General features: G+C 41.2%; 1 protein-coding gene across 1 annotated transcript in view; it reads left to right on the top strand.

The window, feature by feature from the left end:
* LOC134340917 (rho guanine nucleotide exchange factor 12-like) overlaps positions 1-19,609 on the top strand; it is a 71,945-nt gene that overhangs the window by 43,332 nt on the left and 9,004 nt on the right. Inside the window, exons 21-29 of the mRNA XM_063038514.1 lie at positions 3,015-3,092; positions 3,218-3,293; positions 7,389-7,556; positions 8,239-8,326; positions 10,548-10,622; positions 14,934-15,031; positions 15,521-15,763; positions 16,286-16,735; positions 17,373-17,629. Coding sequence (XP_062894584.1) covers positions 3,015-3,092; positions 3,218-3,293; positions 7,389-7,556; positions 8,239-8,326; positions 10,548-10,622; positions 14,934-15,031; positions 15,521-15,763; positions 16,286-16,735; positions 17,373-17,629 — 1,533 coding nt within the window. The remainder of the gene's footprint in view (positions 1-3,014; positions 3,093-3,217; positions 3,294-7,388; positions 7,557-8,238; positions 8,327-10,547; positions 10,623-14,933; positions 15,032-15,520; positions 15,764-16,285; positions 16,736-17,372; positions 17,630-19,609) is intronic.

Below are 19,609 nucleotides of genomic sequence, written 5' to 3'. Positions count from 1 at the left end.
ATCTTATAGAATTCCGACATCACGGATCTGTAACGGACCCGTTGGTCCCAGATTGGTTTACTGAAATCTTCCACGAATCGGAACTTAAGATCCGAAAAATCAATGAAACCTTTAGATCGAGCGAATCGAAACAGTCTCTCCTTGTCTTGAAAGTAATGAAAACGTAAGATAACATGCCTAGGTCTATCTGACCTAGACGAGTATGATGGGATTCTGTGAACACGATCCAGTAGCGGTGGTTGGTCAGGAAATACAGTAGGGAATGCATCTTTTAAAAGTTGGGAGAAATATTTCATAGGGTTGTTAGCTTCCACGGCTTCCCTGACGCCAATCATTCGTAAATTCTGCCGTCGCATTCTAGATTCCAAGTCAGAGTTTTTAAAAGTCAAAAAGTCAAGTTTCTTCTTCATTACATTAATTGTTTCTTCGACTTTTCCCATCTTAAGCTCACTTTGTTGCGCGGATTTTTGAAGATCAGATATAGCCGACTGATGTTCCGCAATACATGTTTGCATCTTATCAATTAAATCGGCAATTTTCTGGAACTTAGTTGAGATTTCCGTATGAATCAGGTCTTTAACAAAGCCCATAATTTCTGTACGAATCATCTCCCTAACAGAGGTTGAAATTTCCCTCTGAATTAACTCCGATATCGCTTTCAAAGTCACCGGTGATTCAGTCGGAGGGAGATCCGTAGCTTTCGGTTTAACCGGAGGTTTACCATCCTTGCCGTCTTTCCCGTTCTTAGACATAGCCGATCTCAGTATCATCCAATTGTCAGAGAATTCAGTTTAATTCAAAGTATTGTAAAAATTGATGCCTTAATAGTTAATTAAAGTATAGCTGACCATAGAGAGAAAAAACTCAGAGGTAATGGAGCGAGTCAAGAACGCGACTTCACTCCATGAGCGCTACCGGAAGTCTCCTGCAGGTTACTTTTAAAAACCACAAAGAGTAGGGGTTCTAGAACAGATCCCTGAGGCACACCACTGGTCACCGACCTCCATGCAGAATATGACCTATCTACAACCACTCTTTGCCTTCTGTGGGCAAGCCAATTTTGGATCCACAAAGCAATGTCCCCTTGGATCCCATGCCTCCTTACTTTCTCAATAAGCCTTGCATGGGGTACTTTGTCAAATGCCTTGCTGAAATCTTCACACAATTCCTAAAACTAGATAAAGAGAACTCAATTAAATAAATAGCACAAAAAACATTTATACTTGTTTGTTTATTTATTTATTGAGAAAAATGATTCAATTTTACATGTATTTGTTGGGAAAAGTATGTGAACTTCTGGGGTAATGCCTTCTACAAAAGCTATTTGGAGTCAGGTGTTCCAATCAATGAGATGAGATTGGAGGTATGGGTTATAGAGGTGCCCTGTCCTATATATAAAAAAAGACACAGAAAGTCAGGTTACTGACAAAGCCTGCTCTTCTCAAGAAAGATCTGTTTATGTGCACCAAGCCTCAATCAAAACAACTTCCAGAGGACCTCAGAAGAATTGTAGAGATGCATGAAGCTGGAAAAGGCCTCAGAAGCATTTCTAAAGACCTGAGTATTCATCAGTCCACAGTAAAAGAATTTGTCTACAAATGGTGGAAATTCAGTACTGTAGGTACTTTCCCTAGGAGTGGGCATTCTGCAAAGATCACATGAAGAACACAATGTGCACTGCTGAAGGAGGTGAAAAAGAACCCAAGGGTAACAGCAAAAGACCTGCAGAAATCTCTAGAGCTTGCTAAAGACTCTATTCATGTGTTCACTCTGAGGAAAAACTCTGAACAAGAATGGTGTTCATGGAAAGACACCCCGGAAGAAACCACTGCTCGCCAAAAAAACATTGCTGCACGTCTCAAGTTTGCAAAAGACCACCTGGATGTTCGACAACACTTCTGAGACAATGTTCTATGAACAGATGAGACAAAAGTTGAATTTTCAGGCAGAAGTGCACATTGCTATGTTTAGAGGGAACCTCATCCTCATCCCAGCTGTGAAGCATGGTGGAAGGAGCATCGTGGTTTGGGACTGTTTTGCTGCCTCGGCCCGGACAGCTTGTAATCATTGAGGGAACAATGAATTCAAAATTGTATCACGACGTTTTACAGGAGGATGTCAGGGTAGCAGTCCGTCACTGAAGCCTAATAGAAGTTGGATAATGCAACAAGACAATGATCCGAAAGACAGGAGTAAATCAACAATGGAATGGTTTAAAAAGAAGAGAATTCATGTCTTGGAATGGCTGAGTCAAAGTCCTGACCTTAATCCTATAGAGATGTTGTGGAAGGACTTGAAGCAAGCAGTTCATGCAAGGAAACACACCAACATCCCAGATACAAAGCCGTTTCTTAAAGAGGAATACCCTAAAATTCCTCCAAGCCAATATGCAGGACTGATCAACAGTTACCGGAAACAAGAGAAAATCTGCAGATGCTGGAAATCTGAGCAACACGCAGAAAACTCACGGGACCTACTGAAGGGTTTTAGCCGGAAACATCGACTGTACTCTTTTCCATAGATGCTACCTGGCCTGCTGAGTTCCTCCAGTATTTTTTTGTGTCTGGAAACATTTGGTTGAAGGTATTGCTGTACAAGGGGTCACGCCAGTTACTGAAAGCAAAGGTTCACATACTTTTTCCAATAAATACATGTAATATTGGGTCATTTTTTTAATTAAATAAATGAACAAGTTTAATTTGTTTGTGTTATCTAATTGGTTCTCTTTAGGACTTGCGTGAAGATCTGATCACATTTTAGATCATATTTAAAGAAAATTCTTCAGGTTTTCAAACTTCCTAGCACCACTGTATATAGTTGTTCCATGATAGAGGGAGCTACTATGGCAACTTGAGATTCATGAAGAAGCCTCTTGTTTATCAAAGAACCCAAAGCCTATCTTTAAAATGTAAAATGTAGGAGCTCAGGACATCAGCAGCTTGAAGTGCTTTCTGTTGTGAAATCTGTCTGGTATTTCCTTATGAAAGTTAATGGTATTCATTTTCTTATGTCAGCGGTTGGAAGATTACCAGCGACGCTTGGATCTGTCCAGCCTGAAACAGTCAGATTATCCGCAGATTGAGGAGTTCCGGGTGAGTGATTTAGTAAAAAAAATATCAAACTCCCTTGTTATTAAAGCTAAGTTGAGAAATGATTGATAAAACTTTGCGGATAACTATTTTACATTCAGAACTGTTTGTAATTACCTCTTTTTAAGAATCTGGACCTAACAAAGCGGATCATGATTCATGAAGGGCCTCTGACTTGGCGGGTGAATAAAGATAAGACAATCGGTGAGTGAAACGCTCCATCAGAAGCTGAAGTGGTAGGTACTGAACCCGCGAGTCTTGTGTCCTGCCATGAGTTTAATTTGGGCACTGTTTCCTGATCACTTGATACCCCATGTACCTGAATGTCTTCTAAGAGTAGGAAGACGGGAGCAGAATCAGGCGATTCGGCCCATCGAGTCTGCTCCACCATTTGATCACCTTTCATTTATTTTTTCCCTCGACTCCATTCTCCTGCCTTTGACACCCTTATTAATCAAGTATCTATCAACCTCCGCTATGAATATACCCAATAACTTGGCCTTTACAGCTGTCTGTGGCAATAAATTCCACAGATTCACCACTCTGTGACTAAAGAAATACTTTTTCATCTCAGTTTTAAATAGATGCCCTTTTATTCTGAGGCTGTGCCCTCTGGTCCTAGACTCTCCCACTGTGGGAAACATCCTCTCCATGTCCACTGTATCCAAGCCTTTCAGTATTCTGTTGGTATACAGATTGTATTCAGAAGTATTCAGATGTCAAGAAAAGAATGATTCTTATATTCTTTATTTTGTGAAATGTTACTGCTGCACTGTGATTTGGGGTACTGCACTTGTTTCGTTAGTGAAGTATCTCTCTTGGATGTTTATGGTTTTGGATAGTTACAGCAATTGTTCCTATTGCAACAATTTGTGGTGCAAGTTTCTCAGACAATTACAGTGCAGGATTCCTATGTCTTGTGTATTTATGTTCCTGGATCTTGTCTCTCTGCTATTTAGCTGGTAGTTTGTGTCTTGGATATTTCGATATAGGTCTCCTATAGGTCTGGTATGTAATGTAAAGGAGTCATGACTCTGTTTACATATTCGGATTCTTGTCCCATTGGTATTTACAGCACAGGTTCTTGCTTCTTTGCTACTTAGTAGTTCTGGTTCTTGTGTTTTGGGTAAATTTTATTTTTTGGATTAATCCCTCGTACATAAAAACTGACTGTAAAAGCTTTTATAGATATGTGAAAAGAAAAAGATTGGTCCCCTACAGACAGAAACAGGTGAATTGATCATGGGGAGCAAGGACATGGCGGACCAATTGAATAATTACTTTGGTTCTGTCTTCACTAAGGAGGACATAAATAATCTTCCGGAAATAGTAGGGGACAGAGGGTCCAGTGAGATGGAGGAACTGAGCGAAATACATGTTAGTAGGGAAGTGGTGTTAGGTAAATTGAAGGGATTGAAGGCAGATAAATCCCCAGGGCCAGATGGTCTGCATCCCAGAGTGCTTAAGGAAGTAGCCCAAGAAATGGTGGATGCATTTGTGATAATTTTTCAAAATTCTTTAAATTCTGGACTAGTTCCTGAGGATTGGAGGGTGGCTAATGTAACCCCACTTTTTAAAAAAGGAGGGAGAGAGAAACCAGGAAATTATAGACTGGTTAGCCTAACATCGGTGGTGGGGAAACTGCTAGAGTCAGTTATCAAAGATGTGATAACAGCACATTTGGAAAGCGGTGATATCATTGGACAAAGTCAGCATGGATTTGTGAAAGGAAAATCATGTCTGACGAATCTCATAGAATTTTTTGAGGATGTAACCAGTAGAGTGGATAGGGGAGAACCAGTGGATGTGGTATATTTGGATTTTCAAAAGGCTTTTGACAAAGTCCCACACAGGAGATTAGTGTGCAAACTTAAAGCACACAGTATTGGGGGTAAGGTATTGATGTGGATGGAGAATTGGTTAGCAGACAGGAAGCAAAGAGTGGGAATAAACGGGACCTTTTCAGAATGGCAGGCAGTTACTAGTGGGGTACCGCAAGGCTCAGTGCTGGGACCCCAGTTGTTTACAATATATATTAATGACTTGGATGTGGGAATTAAATGCAGCATCTCCAAGTTTGCGGATGACACGAAGCTGGGTGGCAGTGTTAGCTGTGAGGAGGATGCTAAGAGGATGCAGGGTGACTTGGATAGGTTGGGTGAGTGGGCAAATTCATGGCAGATGCAATTTAATGTAGATAAATGTGAAGTTATCCAGTTTGGTGGCAAGAACAGGAAAACAGATTATTATCTGAATGGTGGCCGATTAGGAAAAGGGGAGGTGCAACGAGACCTGGGTGTCATTATACACCAGTCATTGAAAGTGGGCATGCAGGTACAGCAGGCGGTGAAAAAGGCGAACGGTATGCTGGCATTTATAGCGAGAGGATTCGAGTACAGGAGCAGGGAGGTACTACTGCAGTTGTACAAGGCCTTGGTGAGACCGCATCTGGAGTATTGTGTGCAGTTTTGGTCCCCTAATCTGAGGAAAGACATCCTTGCCATAGAGGGAGTACAAAGAAGGTTCACCAGCTTGATTCCTGGGATGGCAGGACTTTCATATGATGAAAGACTGGATGAACTAGGCTTATACTCGTTGGAATTTAGAAGATTGAGGGGGGATCTGATTGAAACATATAAAATCCTAAAGGGATTGGACAGGCTAGATGCAGGAAGATTGTTCCCGATGTTGGGGAAGTCCAGAATGAGGGGTCACAGTTTGAGGATAAAGGGGAAGCCTTTTAGGACCGAGATTAGGAAAAACTTCTTCACACAGAGAGTGGTGAATCTGTGGAATTCTCTCCCACAGGAAACAGTTGAGGCCAGTTCATTGGCTATATTTAAGAGGGAGTTAGATATAGCCCTTGTGGCTAAAGGGATCAGGGGGTATGGAGGGAAGGCTGGTGCAGGGTTCTGAGTTGGATGATCAGCCATGATCATACTGAATGGCAGTGCAGGCTCGAAGGGCCGAATGGCCTACTCCTGCACCTATTTTCTATGTTTCTATGTATATTTATGTGTGTATATGTATGTGTGTGTATATGTATGTGTGTGTATATGTAGATATGTGTGTGTATATATAGATATGTGTGTGTATATATAGATGTGTGTGTGTGTGTGTGTATCTATGTGTGTGTGTATCTATGTGTGTGTGTGTGTATATGTATGTGTGTGTGTGTGTATATGTATGTGTGTGTGTATATGTATGTGTGTGTGTATATGTATGTGTGTATGTGTGTATGTGTATATATGTTGTGTACATACTTTTATTGGGTATGCTCAGATAAGATTGCTGTATCCCAAGTGTGATAATATAGGTTTCAGTTTCTATTTTTTTTATTGTTGTCTCGGGTATTTATAATACTGGTTCTTATGTTTGCAGTCGTATAAATATCTGGTGATTCATGCCTCTACAGTGATGCTGGTTGTTCATTTCCTTGTATTTAGGTATTGGACATTAAACCTCTAGCTTCTATAGCTAGCATATTCATACAGTGCATTCCCACATTACAGCTGTTTGAGCAATGGAAATTTGCCCTTAAAGAATTCACATATCACTACCAAAAATTATGGAATTTGTGAACAAAAGAATAACTAAATAAACACTAAATGCAAAAGAAGCCACAAATTTTGTCAATTATTGTCAAGGGTTTGTGTTGTGGAAAATCACAATACAGATAGCTTTCTAGGGATACGACCCCCTCCAACACCGGTATACTGTATTTTTTTTAATGATTTGCAATGAGAAGGTGAAGTTCCTCAGTGTGAGCAGATGGACAGCTTCCAGCTACGCATGATGCTGCGTTACGTACATACTGGCGCTACAAAATGTTCAGAAGATGTGGCAGGGCTTTTATCTCATTCTGCTCTGAAGCTGCTTTTAATAAGTGGTCCTGTGTATTTTTACAAAGCTCTTGACCTGCTTTCAGTCACAAAACTGACTGCAGCATCAAAAATAATTCTCTCCAACTTTACCTTTTGTCTTGGTTTTTGAGTTCTTCTCTTCATGTTTTGCAGTGCAATATCGCTATCCAGGAATCTGTTTCTTTTTTTTTCCCCAATTTGAAGTCGGACTTTGAACTATATTTCAGTTGGCTTTTAATGCGGGACAACTACTGAGGTGTGGAATCTCACTTGAACCCCTGCGGCCCCCCCCCCCACCCCAGTGTGGAAACTTAGTGGTATTGGCTTCCTGCAAATCCCTGCACTTTGCTAGAAATTTGTAACAAAGCCATCAATCAATTTACAATTAGTGCATCTCACTGAGAATTTACGAATACTTTGTTTTGTATCAATGCAGATCTCTACACACTTCTGCTGGAGGACATATTGGTTCTATCTCAGAAACAAGATGAGCGTTTGGTGTTGAAGTGTCATAGTAAAAATCTCGCTGCCAATGCTGACACCAAACACATCTTCAGCCCCATCATCAAACTCTCTGCTGTGCTTGTGCGCGAAGTTGCAACAGGTCAGTTGCTTCCACAATAACTATGAGGTGGTACAGGGTGGAAGGAAATTGAGAATTAAAATTCAAGCATGAGATGGAAAGGATTGCCAGAAGCAAAGCAACTTATGGTGGAAGTTGGTCTGCACTGCCCAAGTGGCATTTTATGTTGACTGTGATGTGACAATGTACCCTTTATTCTCACTTTAATTGTGATGCCAGTTGCAGTGACTACACTTGTATTCTGTTGAGTGTTGAATATTAAAGACTGATCTGTTATGAACTTTACTGTTAAAAGGCTTGATCAAATAAACAGTGCAATTCTTTCCCACTTGAGTGGGGTGTGGGGATGAAGAAGACATTCAGATCAAGGGAACCAGATTTTAATATTAGAGCCATGCTGTTCACTTGATACAAAGGGTAATAGAGACCTTGCTATCTGTCCCCCTGAGCAACTACTGAATGAGCGTGTTGGGGGGTGGTGTGTGGGTTCATATACCTACTGGTATATAAGGTAATGGAAGGTAGATCTAATTCATATACAGATCAGCCTTGACCAAACTGGACGTGGAGCTGATGTGTTGATGTCTTCAGGGCATAAGCCTCTCTTGGAGTGTAAGGCTCAGAGTATGTTACAAGAAAGTGGAAATTATAGTGGAATAAAGTTTGTGTTTGTTCACTAATTATGAAATCCTGCCAATTTCAGATAACAAAGCTTTCTTCGTCATCTCAACGTCAGCTGATGGTGCACAGATCTATGAGCTGGTGGCCCAGACAGTGTCTGAACGGAAAACGTAAGCCCACTTAACATAGTTGGAAACCTGAGATTGCAGGATTAACTTTTGCTTTTTAATTTTTAATCTGTTGACCAGCTGGGGTGAGGGGGGATAAATCTGCAAGTGAAATGCAGATAATTGTGAGGTTGATTTTTTTTTTGGACAAAAGTAGAAGGAATATAACTCCCACATGCTAAAATTAAATGGACCATAAAAATTAAATGGATCCTAGTCTTTATACCCAAAGTTGGGGTCTTAAAGTTAGAAGCACAGAGATGGTGCAGGTTTGTGATAAACGTGGTTCAACCACAGTTTGAGGCACTTTATAGTTGAGCATCTTTGTTTCATGGAGTATTTTAGTGCAACTAAAAGTACACCATGATACTGTTGAAAGTTTAATATAGTGGCATTGGTGAAATGCTGAGTACTGACTCTATCTGGGTCAACAAACCATCACGTATAAGTAATTATTGCAGCCTCAGGTGCATTCTGCAAACAGTGACACTTAAAACATTTTGAGCAGAATGTAGTAGAAGGTGCTTGTTGCAGAGTTGCATTAATAATGGTGCATTCCATACCCAAAGCCCTAAACACAGTTTTTAGAAGCTCTATGTATCCAGGAGTTCTTAATGTGTTATTGCTTTTATATTCAACAATGGAAGATTATAACATGGGGAGATGAGCAGCAAGAATTCATTGTTCAACCCAGATGCAATGAATTAAGACAGAACAGAATATGGATTTGCAGGATGTATCATCAAATTAGATATCCTTCAAGGGCAGTAATTTCACGATTACTTCAGATGCCCTGAGTTTAAAAGTGAACTGGAGTTGGAAGCCTGACTGGAGTGATTCGGGATGAAGGGGTGTGGTGTGTTGGTTGTGGATTCAGATCCCTGTGACTTTGAAACCAATTGAAGGGCCAGACTTCGGAAAGTATTCGGGACCATGAAGACGAAGTGCATGAGAGAGGTTTTTAATTAATAAGTTGTAATTGCATTATTTTAAATAAAGGACAAGATGCTGAAGAATGCAGAAAGGGCAAAGTGTAGGAAATCTAAAATGAGAAAAGTGTAAAATCTGGTTACTGAATCACAATACAGTTCCAAAGGAGATCATTGTATATCCGTCAGCTCTTAGAAAGAGCAATCCAATTAGTTCCAGTCCCAATCTGAGAGCTCTGCAATTTTTCCCCTTTACACAATTCCGTTTTGAAAGTCACCAACTAAATTTCCTTCCACCATCCTTTGAGTGGATAACAATTTGATTTGTAAAAAGAAAACTTATCCTAATCTCTCCTCCTTTTTTTGCCTGGAAAGGAGAGATTAAATCCAGTAAGCAAGGGATGTTTGAGTTTTGTGTAAGCTCACAAAGTAATGCAATAAAAGAGGTGAGCTGGGGACAAAATTGCTGCTGAATGGCATTAGTGGGGATGTGACAGAGACTGGGACAGGACTTGGGGCTGAAAAGAAAAAAAGAGTTTTATTTGTCACATGCACATCAAAACATTGAAAGATACGGTGAAATGATTCTTGGTTATGATTTTTATTTTCTGGGGGAGTAGAGTGAAATGGTAATTCCATTGCGGCATTAGAACTGGGATGGTGTAAAAACTAAATCAATTTCTTAGTTTTAAAATTGGAAAGGGATTATTTTACAGTATGTCAAGTCATGCTAAGGAAATGGGAATAGAATAGATGGATACTTAATGGTTGGCATGGACATGATGCATTCAAGTATCTGTTTCTGTTCTATATGACTGTGCTTAACGAATGAATAAGTATACAAATTCAAGAAGAATGTGGAACAGGATCATTATGGATGGATGACATGATTTATCCAAGTGTGATCGACAATGAAGAGACTGAAAGGACATTGGCAGATATGGGCAAGCAAAAGTTATAGCAGAATAATATGATAAACAGTGACATTTTTTAAAAGGCAGAGTAGGCTAACTTAGTTAAGATCTGTATGCTGTTATCCACAAACCTTTTTTGATGAATAGAGGCATTAGAAATACAAAAGTATTGCCATTCTTTGAATCTGAGACCGAATTGTCAGCTGGTTATAACAAGAAAATGGTTAAATGTTGAAAAAACTATAAATGTGGACTGTATATGGAAACGATTCTATCAGACTAGCCTCTTACTGTGCCTTTAAAATCAGTAATCTAAGGCTGAGTTTAAGGTGGGATTTTAAAATGTCATTTCCCAGTGATCGTTTTCCATTACATTTACAGGTGGCAGTATTTAATCACACAGACTTCAGGATCGATAAAGGCACCAAGCCACCATGCCTCAGAACCACCTACTGAGTAAGTACTTCTCCTGCTTGGTGACACTCTACTGGATAGTAATCAAAAGTAATTTAAAATATGTAATTAATCCGTAAATTCAGACCGTAAATATTTTCCAAATGAAGAGAAGATTTCTATTGCTTTGATCCACTTGAATTTGAAGCTTCTCAGTAATCCAATTTTTGGAGTTTAATGTTAAAAAGAAATCTATTTCCATTTGAGAAATGGCTTGACCCTTTGGTCTAATGGCATAACAGGGACAACTGGATACTTGTGGATCTGCACTGATGAGTGCTTGGTGCTCAGTTAAATGTCAGCAAAGAGTGCTGAATATCCCATTCTACTCTCTTTCCACACTGAATCTCCTATGAACCGACAACCATCAATATTCAGAAAACTTCAGAAGGATGTGATGTAGATATTGGGACTCAACAATGTGATATTTATCACGCTTGATTCACATCACTTTGGGCTGTAATGTGATAGCTGCACAAAATTTGGTTAGACCGCACTTGGAGCATTGTGTACCATTCTGGTCACCGCACTATAGAAAGGATGGGGTTAGAGGTAGAGAGGATGCAGGGATGTTATCAGGAGATATTGGAAAGGCTGGGTCTGCTTTCCCTGAATTGAAGAAAGCAGAGTGATGAAATGACAGAGGCATACAAAATTATGGGAAGGCATGGATAGGGTAGATAGCAAATTCTGTCATACTCTGCCTCTGCATCCAAGCCACTTTTTAAAAAATCTAACTTTACCAATTTTCCATGGATCCCATATGAATTAAGCTTCTGCTCCAGCCTACCATAGGGGACCTTGTTAAGTGCTTTATTAAAGTCCATGTGGAGAGCATCCATTGCCCTACCAATAGTCATCTAAATCATTTCCTCAAATTTGTGAGACTGTGTCTTCCCCTACACAAATCTATGCTGACTGATAGCAAATTTCTGCAGAAGTAGTGAGGAGAGCATTCTGACTGCTTTCAACACTGCCTGTTATGAAAGTGCAGGATCAAAAGAAGCTGTAGAGAATTATACACTCTGCCAGCTCCGTAATAGGCACAATTCTCTCCACCAATCACTAGTAAAGCCACTCTTTTCCAAATGAGTAGAACATGTTCCAAAAGATCTTCAGTAATTTCCTCATCACATCTAGATCTTGTGCATTAATCACAAAAAGTAGCAGGCAAGTGCAGTTAGAAGTTAGGTAGGCAAATAGCATTTGGTCTTAATAGCATGAAGGGTTCAAGTCAGAAATGAGGAAGGATTGTAACATTTTCACAGGGTTTTGCTGAGGCTGTACCTGGAATACTATGCACAGTATTAGTTGAAATAATCCAGTATTAGCTGAGTCTGCGAATCCGCTGGGAAACAAAGCCCGATGTCTACAAGTCTGAATACGTTAAAGGCCTGACCTGTGGTTAAAGGACTGTGTTTATGCGTGGGTAGGAGGGAGCAATGGGGTTTGTTTTGCCATTGTTGTTTTCTGGCTTGTGTTCTGCGTTGTCCTGCTAAGCATTGTGGACATGCTATGTTGGCACCGGAATGTGTGGCGACACTTTTGGGCTGCCTGCAGCCCACCCTCAGATGCGTTGGTTGTTAACGCAAACAATGCATTTCACTGTGTTTCAATGTACACGTGATAAATAAACTTGAATCTTGATCTTAAGAAAGCATTTACGAACTGAAGGCAGCCCAAAAACGATTCTTTTTTTGTACCAATTAATAATGCTTGATATGCTGGAGATGGTGATCAGAATCAGGGTCATTATCAGTTATATATGCTGTGAAATTTGTGACTTGGAGCTGCTCCAATTTGCCTACTGACACAACAGGTCCACAGCTTTTGTCATTTTGTTGACTCTTCTTTCAGCCCTGGAACATCTGGACAGCAAAGGTGCATATATCAGGATGCTCTTTATTGACTACAGCTCAGCATTCAATACCATTATCCCTCAAAACTAATTAATAAGCTTCAAGATCTTGGACTCGATACCTCTTTGTGCAATTGGATCCTCAATTTCTTCACTTGCAGAGCCCAGTCAGTTCAGATTAGCAATAACATCTCCTCCACAATCTCCATCACAGGTACACTACGAGGCTTAGTCCCCTGCTTTACTCCCTTTATATTTGTGACTGTGTGGCTAAGCACAACTCCAATGCCATATTTAAGTTTGCTGATGACACCACTGTCATTGGGTGAATCAAAGGTGGTGACAAATCAGCATATAGGAGTGAGATTGAAAGTCTGGTTGAGTGGTGCCACAACAACAAACTCTCACTCAATGTCAGCAAGACCAAGGAGTTGATTATTGACTTCAGGAGAAGGAAACCAGAGGTCCATGAGCCAGTCCTCATCAGAGGATCAGAGGTGGAAAGAGTCAGCAACTTTAAATTCCTCGGTGTTATCATTTCAGGGGACCTCTCCTGGGCTGTGCATGGAAGTGCATTAACAAAGAAAGCACAGCAGCACCTCTGCATTCTTAGGAGTTCGTGAAGATTCACCATGACATCTGTAACTTTGACAAACTTCTCTCAATGTGTGGTGGAGAGTACATTGACTGGCTGCATCACAGCCTGGTATGGAAACACCAATGCCCTTGAATGGAAAATCTTGCAAAAAGTAGTGGTTATGGCCCAATCTATCGCAGGTAAAGCCCTGCCCAACATTGAGCACATCTACACAGGATGTTTTTGCAGGAAAGCAGCATCCATCATCAGAGATCCCCACCACCCAGGTCATGCTCTCTTCTCTCTGCTGCCGTCAGGAAGAAGGTACAAGAGCCTCAGGACTCACCAAGAACAGTTATTACCACTCAACCATCAGGCTCCTGAACCAGAGGGGGTAACTTCACTTGCCTCATCACTGAACCGTTCCCAGAACCTATGAACTTACTTTCAAAGACTTTTCATCTCAGGTTCTTGATATCTATTGCTTCTTTATTTATTACTATAATTATAATACTTTTGTCTTTTTGAATTTGCACAGTTTGCCTTTTGCACACTGGTTGCCCGCCATGATGATGCGGTGTTTCATCGATTCTATTGTGTTTTGTTGGATTTGAGTATGCCCACAAGAAAATGAATCTCTGGATTGTATATGGTGACATATATGTATTATGATAATAAATTTACTTTGAACTTGAAACTTCGGAATTTGTTGTTTTGTGGCAGAAATGCACTCAGTGGCTACTTTATTAGGTATACCTGTACACCTCATTAATGTAAACATCTAATCAGCCAATCATGTGGCAGCATCTCAGTGCATAAAAGGATGCAGACATGGTCAAGAGGTTCAGTTGTTCAGATCAAACATCAGAATGGGGAAGAAATGTGATCTAAGTGATTTCAACTGCAGAATGATTTTTGGTGCCAGATGGGGCGGTTTGAGTATCTCAGAAACTGCTGATCTCCTGGGATTTTCACACACAACAGTCTCTAGAGTTTACAGAGAATGATGCAAAACAAACAAAAAGCAAAAAAAAAATCCAGTGAGTGGCAATTCTGTGGATGAAATTGCCTTGTTAATGAGCAAGGTCAGAGGGGAATGACGACTGGTTCAAGCCGACGGGAAGGTGACAGTAACCCAAATAACCACGCGTTTCAGCAATGGTGTGCAGAAATGCATCTCTGAATGCACAACACATCGAATGTTGAAGTGGACGGGCTACAGCAGCAGGAGACCACGAACATAAACTCAGTGGCCACTTCATTCGGTAAAGGATGTACATAAAGTGACCACTTGGTGTACAGTTAAAGAGAAAAATTGCTATAAGTTACAAAAAAAAAGTAAATAGCACAAAAGAGGAATAGGAAGACGGTGTTCATTGGTTCATGGATCGTTCGCAAATCTGAAGACAGGAGAAGAAGTTGTTCCTAAAATGTTGAGTGTTGGTTGTCAGGCTCTTGTAGCTCCTCCTTGATCATGGTACTAAAAAGAGGAGGTCCCAAATGGTGACAGCCCTTAATGATGGATTGCACCTTGAGGATATTGAAGGTATTGTCAGTGGTGGGGAGGATTATGCCCATGATGGAGCTGGCTGAGTCTACAACCGTCTTCCAGCCTCTTTCGATCCTGCGCATTGGAGTCTTCATAACAGATAGTAATGCAACCAGTCACAATGCTCTTCTGTAGAAATTTGTTCCTCTTTGGTGACATACCAATATATGCTTTAGAGGGGTCATACAAACATTTGTTTTAAAAAGAAGTGCACTAGCCTACATCCCTACATCTGGGAATACTGGGCAAACTCATTCAAAACTAACACTAACCTGGATGCTCTCCCCCCCCCCCCCCATAACAAGTTTAATGATTGAGTATTTAACACAGGAGTGAGCAGGAGGATGAGGAAAATCTGAGCGCAATCCAGCAAGGCGGATCAAGGAAAGTCCCAGGAAGGATGTCGAGCAGCAGTGATTCAACACAAGGTACTATAATATGTCAAGGATTAATGTGTTCCTGAGGTATCTGAATCAATATGTGATGGGTACATCTCGTGCATCAGTAGTACATGTGCTATTTGGATTGCTTTTCCAAGTGTTTTATGGGACACCTTTGCAGGTCTGATCTGCTTCCTGCTGTAGATTATTCAGTTTAATTTCTCCTTCCCAAAATTGTTCGTACAATTTGACATTTTCAAAAAGGTGGGAGAAAATGTGAGCTGCTTTTGTGTGAAGGGGTGGTGGGGACAAGAGGCTGAATCACGAACAAGCTGTCATGGATGTAGTTTTAGCTTTAAGTCAAGCGTAAGCAAGTGACATTTCAAAAGTCATCCTGATCACTGCTATCTAATAATAAGTTCCTGCTGTTGTGTCAGTAGATGTTGCCTTAAGATCAGGTTGTCATCAAGAATACAGCCTCAGGATAAGGCAAGAATAATTTTGAATGGTCTGAGTAATGATTGATCGCTGTCGCAGGTAAAGAGATTGATGACCCACTCGCTGTGAATATCTCGGCGTCCAGCAAACAGAAACATAGTGCAATCATCTCTGCGCAGGAGACAGAGGAGCAGCCCAGGTACATACAAGACTATAACAGCCTCCGAAGACCAACTGCAGGGCAGCCCCCCTACAGAAGCACTGAGCTGCACTACTCAAGTCGGGCTCACAGTTCAGTATCATCACTCCCTTATTCAAGAGCAGACGCTGCACTAATAAGCCGTAAGTAAACATTATTTGCCCCTTTGGTATGTACATATGATAGGGAGAAATGAATGCACATCACAGGGGTCCATCTTGGTTTAAACAGAAAACAAAGAACGTTCCAGCACAGGAACAGGCCCTCTGTACCACACTGTGCCAAACTAACTAAACTAATCCCTTCTGCCATCCCATGGTCCATAACCCTTCGTTTGCCTATGTAACAGCCTCTTGAACACCTCTATGGTATTTTACCTCTGGCAGAGAATTCCAGACATCAACCACTCTGTTTTTATATTTTTAAAAAAATGTTGACCTGCACATCTCCTTTGAATCCTCCCCCCCCCCAAATACTCCAGTATTAGACATTTCAACTCTGGGTTGCTGAATTTTTTTAAGCGTTAAGCTCCTTTCAGGATGATTTATCGTCAGCCACCTTTCAACCTGAGCTGCCCACTGTCACACTTGCAATTGAAAATGTTTCTTGGTTACTGCAAAGTCCCTAGCATTTCATTTACTGCAATGTTCCCTACTTCTCTGTAGTTCATTCCTTGAAGCAAATACTGATGGTTCAGCTGCTGGGTTCAGATGACGATGCCAGCGATGGAACTTCTGTTCAGCACCTTGCAGATGAGGACAGTTTATCACTAAAACAGGAGACAGATGGGCCACCTGACAGCATGATGTGTTTTCAAGGTGAGATGCCCAACAAAGCACTGCAGCATCAGGTGGAGATGGCCAATGGGACACTGGAAGAATTGGAGGCTGATAGCAGAGTTAGTGAAAGGACTAAATTTACCCGTCAGTTGACACTGGAAGCAGGTCACAGTGAACGTGTCACAACTGAAGGACACGGACCAGACTTGGTAGCAGATGATGGTGGAGAGAGGTTCTATGATGCTCCAGAAGATCATTCAGATGAGCGTCGATCACAAGGGAACAGTTCAAGTCCAAGCAGAGAAGAGGAGGCAAGGTCACAAGCCTGTGCATCAGGTTAGTTTCGAGTGAATTTTAAGAGAGGGGTTTGACTTATTTGTCACATGTGCATCAAAGCATGCGTTGAAATGTGTTGTTTGCGTCCATGACCAACGCAGCCCGAAGATGCACTGGGGGCAACCTGCCATGCCTTCAGCACCACCTTGCCCACAACTCACTAACCGTAACCTGTATGTGTTATTTTTTTAAATTGGAATGTGGGAGGAAACCAGAGCAGCATGCAGTCATGGGGAGGACATACAAACTCCTTACAAACAGTGGCGGGAATTAGACCCTGATCGCTGACGCTGTAAAGCATTCCGCTAACCTCTATGCTACCCACGACACGAGTTGCATGCTCAACTGGTATCCATTCTCCATAGACCTGTTGGTGTTTCCAACAAGGATTTTGTTTCTTAGCTGTTTTCAAATTGTTCTCCCTTCACTATTCTTGAGACTAATTACTTAGTTTTCTACACCATTGGTGCATTGTTTGAATTGTCTTGTCTTCCAGCAACAGTTGCATAGTTAGAATAAAGTATTGATTTGTGTGGTTATAAAGTGAGGTTTTGATTTTTTAAAAGAAATTTTCTTCAATCTGAGATTCTCAGTGGAATCACTAACTTTTATTAAAATCTTTTGTTCACTTTGGCAGGGAATTTCCTAACCCTGGATGAGTTTGCACAGACTGAAGGGAGCTCCACTGATGAAATAGATATGTCTACACTTGCGCCTGATTATTCTGTGGATTGTATCGCCCAAAGCACTGAGACAAGGGAGAGCAACAGCGCAACTGATCCTTGTAATACTGAAGGATCAGAGGCAGGAATTAGACAGCTGCTTCCTTCACACGTGCGCAACCAAATCCTCCAATTCATACATAATATCGAGTCTGATCTGAAGAGTTTAAAGGTAACATGCTTTTTTGAGATCTACCTAGTCAACAGTCTATCTGAGCTTCGGTTTGACATTCCGTTACACCCCATAAAGATTTATTCTATTCTTGTGATGGAGCTGGTGAATTTTCTTTGTTAGTATAGTTTGGAAAATTTAGCCACTGTTATCCACAATTACAAATGTAAATGTTACTGTTAAAGAAGTGAGAGGTGGCTGTAATCTCCCTGGGAGAAACGCAGGATAAATGCGTGAGGTAGGTTGCTATTGAATGTTTCAGTAGAGCAGAGTCCTTTTGTTTTAACATGTAACAGTTTTTTTTCCTGCTGTTATTTTTCTTCTTTGTTGAGCAGTGAAAGTTGGGACTGTGACCTAGTGGAGGTCTCTAAAATGGTGTATGCATTTATCAAGTGGCTACGGAGGATTTCCTATGACCGGAACTAGTCATAAAAATACATCAGGAAATTTAAGGGAATCTGTGTTCAGAAAGTAGTAGGAATGTATAAATTGCCTCAACTTGGAGCAGTTGAAATAAATGGCATGAGGGAGCTGATAAATGCAAAACGGAAAAATGGGCAGAACTTAAACACTGGCAGACAGTTCAACTAAATATCTTTTTCCATTTTGTCTAGAATATAGAACAGTACAGGCCCTTCGGCCCATGATATTGTGTTAACCTTCTAACCCAGGGGTCCCCAACCTTTTTTGCACCACGGACCGGTTTAATATTGACAATATTCTTGCGGACCGGCCAACGGGGGTGGGAGGGGGTTGTGTTCAAGTTCAACAGTGCGTGACAGGAAATGAGGAAAAGTGCAGCTGACTCGTGTTGTTTCATAACGCCAAATCATATCGTTTCCTCGCGGCCCGGTAGCACATGCTTTGTGGCCCGGTGGTTGGGGACCACTGTTCTAACCTACTCCACAATCAATCCAACCCTTTCATCCAACACACCCTATAACCTTCCATTGTTCTTTCATCCATGTGCTTATGTAAGAGTCTCTTAAATGTCTCTTAATATATCAGCCTCTTCCATCCACTCCTTGCAGTGCATTCCAGGCACTTAACACTGTGTGTGTCTGTCTGTCTGCCACTGCCTCTGGCATTTTCCCTATACTTTCTTAGGCTCACCTTTAAAGGATGTCCTCTGGTATTAACCATTGCCACCTGGGCAAAAAGGGATGACTGACCACTCTATCTATGCCTCTTATAGTCTCGCACATCTATAACAAGTCGCCTCTCATCCTCCTTTCCTCCAGTGAGAAAAGCCCTAGCTTGTTCAACCTTTCCTCATAAGACGTGTCCTCCAATCCAGGCACCATCTTGGTAAATTTCTTCTGCACCCTCTTTAAAGCTTCTATATCCTTCCTAAAATGAGGTGACCAGAACTGGTGCTCCAAGTGTGGTCTAACCAGAGTTTTATAGAGCTGCTGCAACATTATCTTGTGGTTCAACTGATGAAGGCCAGCACACCCATATGGTTTCTTAACCACTCTAGCAACTTGCATGGCAGCTTTGAGGGATCTATGGACTTGGACCCCAAGATCCATGTGTTTCTCCACACTGCTAAAAATCCTGCCATTAATCCTGTATTTTGCCTTTAATTTTGACCTTTCAAAGTGTATCACTTCAGACTTTTCTAGATTGAGCTCCACTTCTCACTTCTCAGACCAGCTCTCCATCCTGTCAATGTCCCATTGGAGACTGCAGCAACATACGACACTGACCACCAAATCACCAAACTTCATTTCATCTGTAAACTTAATAACCCACCCTTGCACTTCCAAATCCAGTAATTTATAAAAGATCACAGAGAAAAAATTGGTGTGGAACACCTGCTAGTCACTGACCTCCAAGCACAATGTGTTCCATCTACTGCCATCCTCTGCCTTCTGTGGGCAAGCCTATTCTAAATCTCTTCTGCCAAGTTCAATGGATCCCATGTCTTGACTTTCAGGATGAGCCTTCCATGGGGAACCTTGTCAATTGATCCATAAA

The sequence above is a fragment of the Mobula hypostoma genome, chromosome X2, assembly GCF_963921235.1.
Source record: "Mobula hypostoma chromosome X2, sMobHyp1.1, whole genome shotgun sequence".
Classification (NCBI taxonomy): domain Eukaryota; kingdom Metazoa; phylum Chordata; class Chondrichthyes; order Myliobatiformes; family Myliobatidae; genus Mobula; species Mobula hypostoma.
The sequence above is the reverse complement of the archived record's forward strand: the minus strand, read 5'-3'. Positions and strand labels throughout refer to the sequence as shown.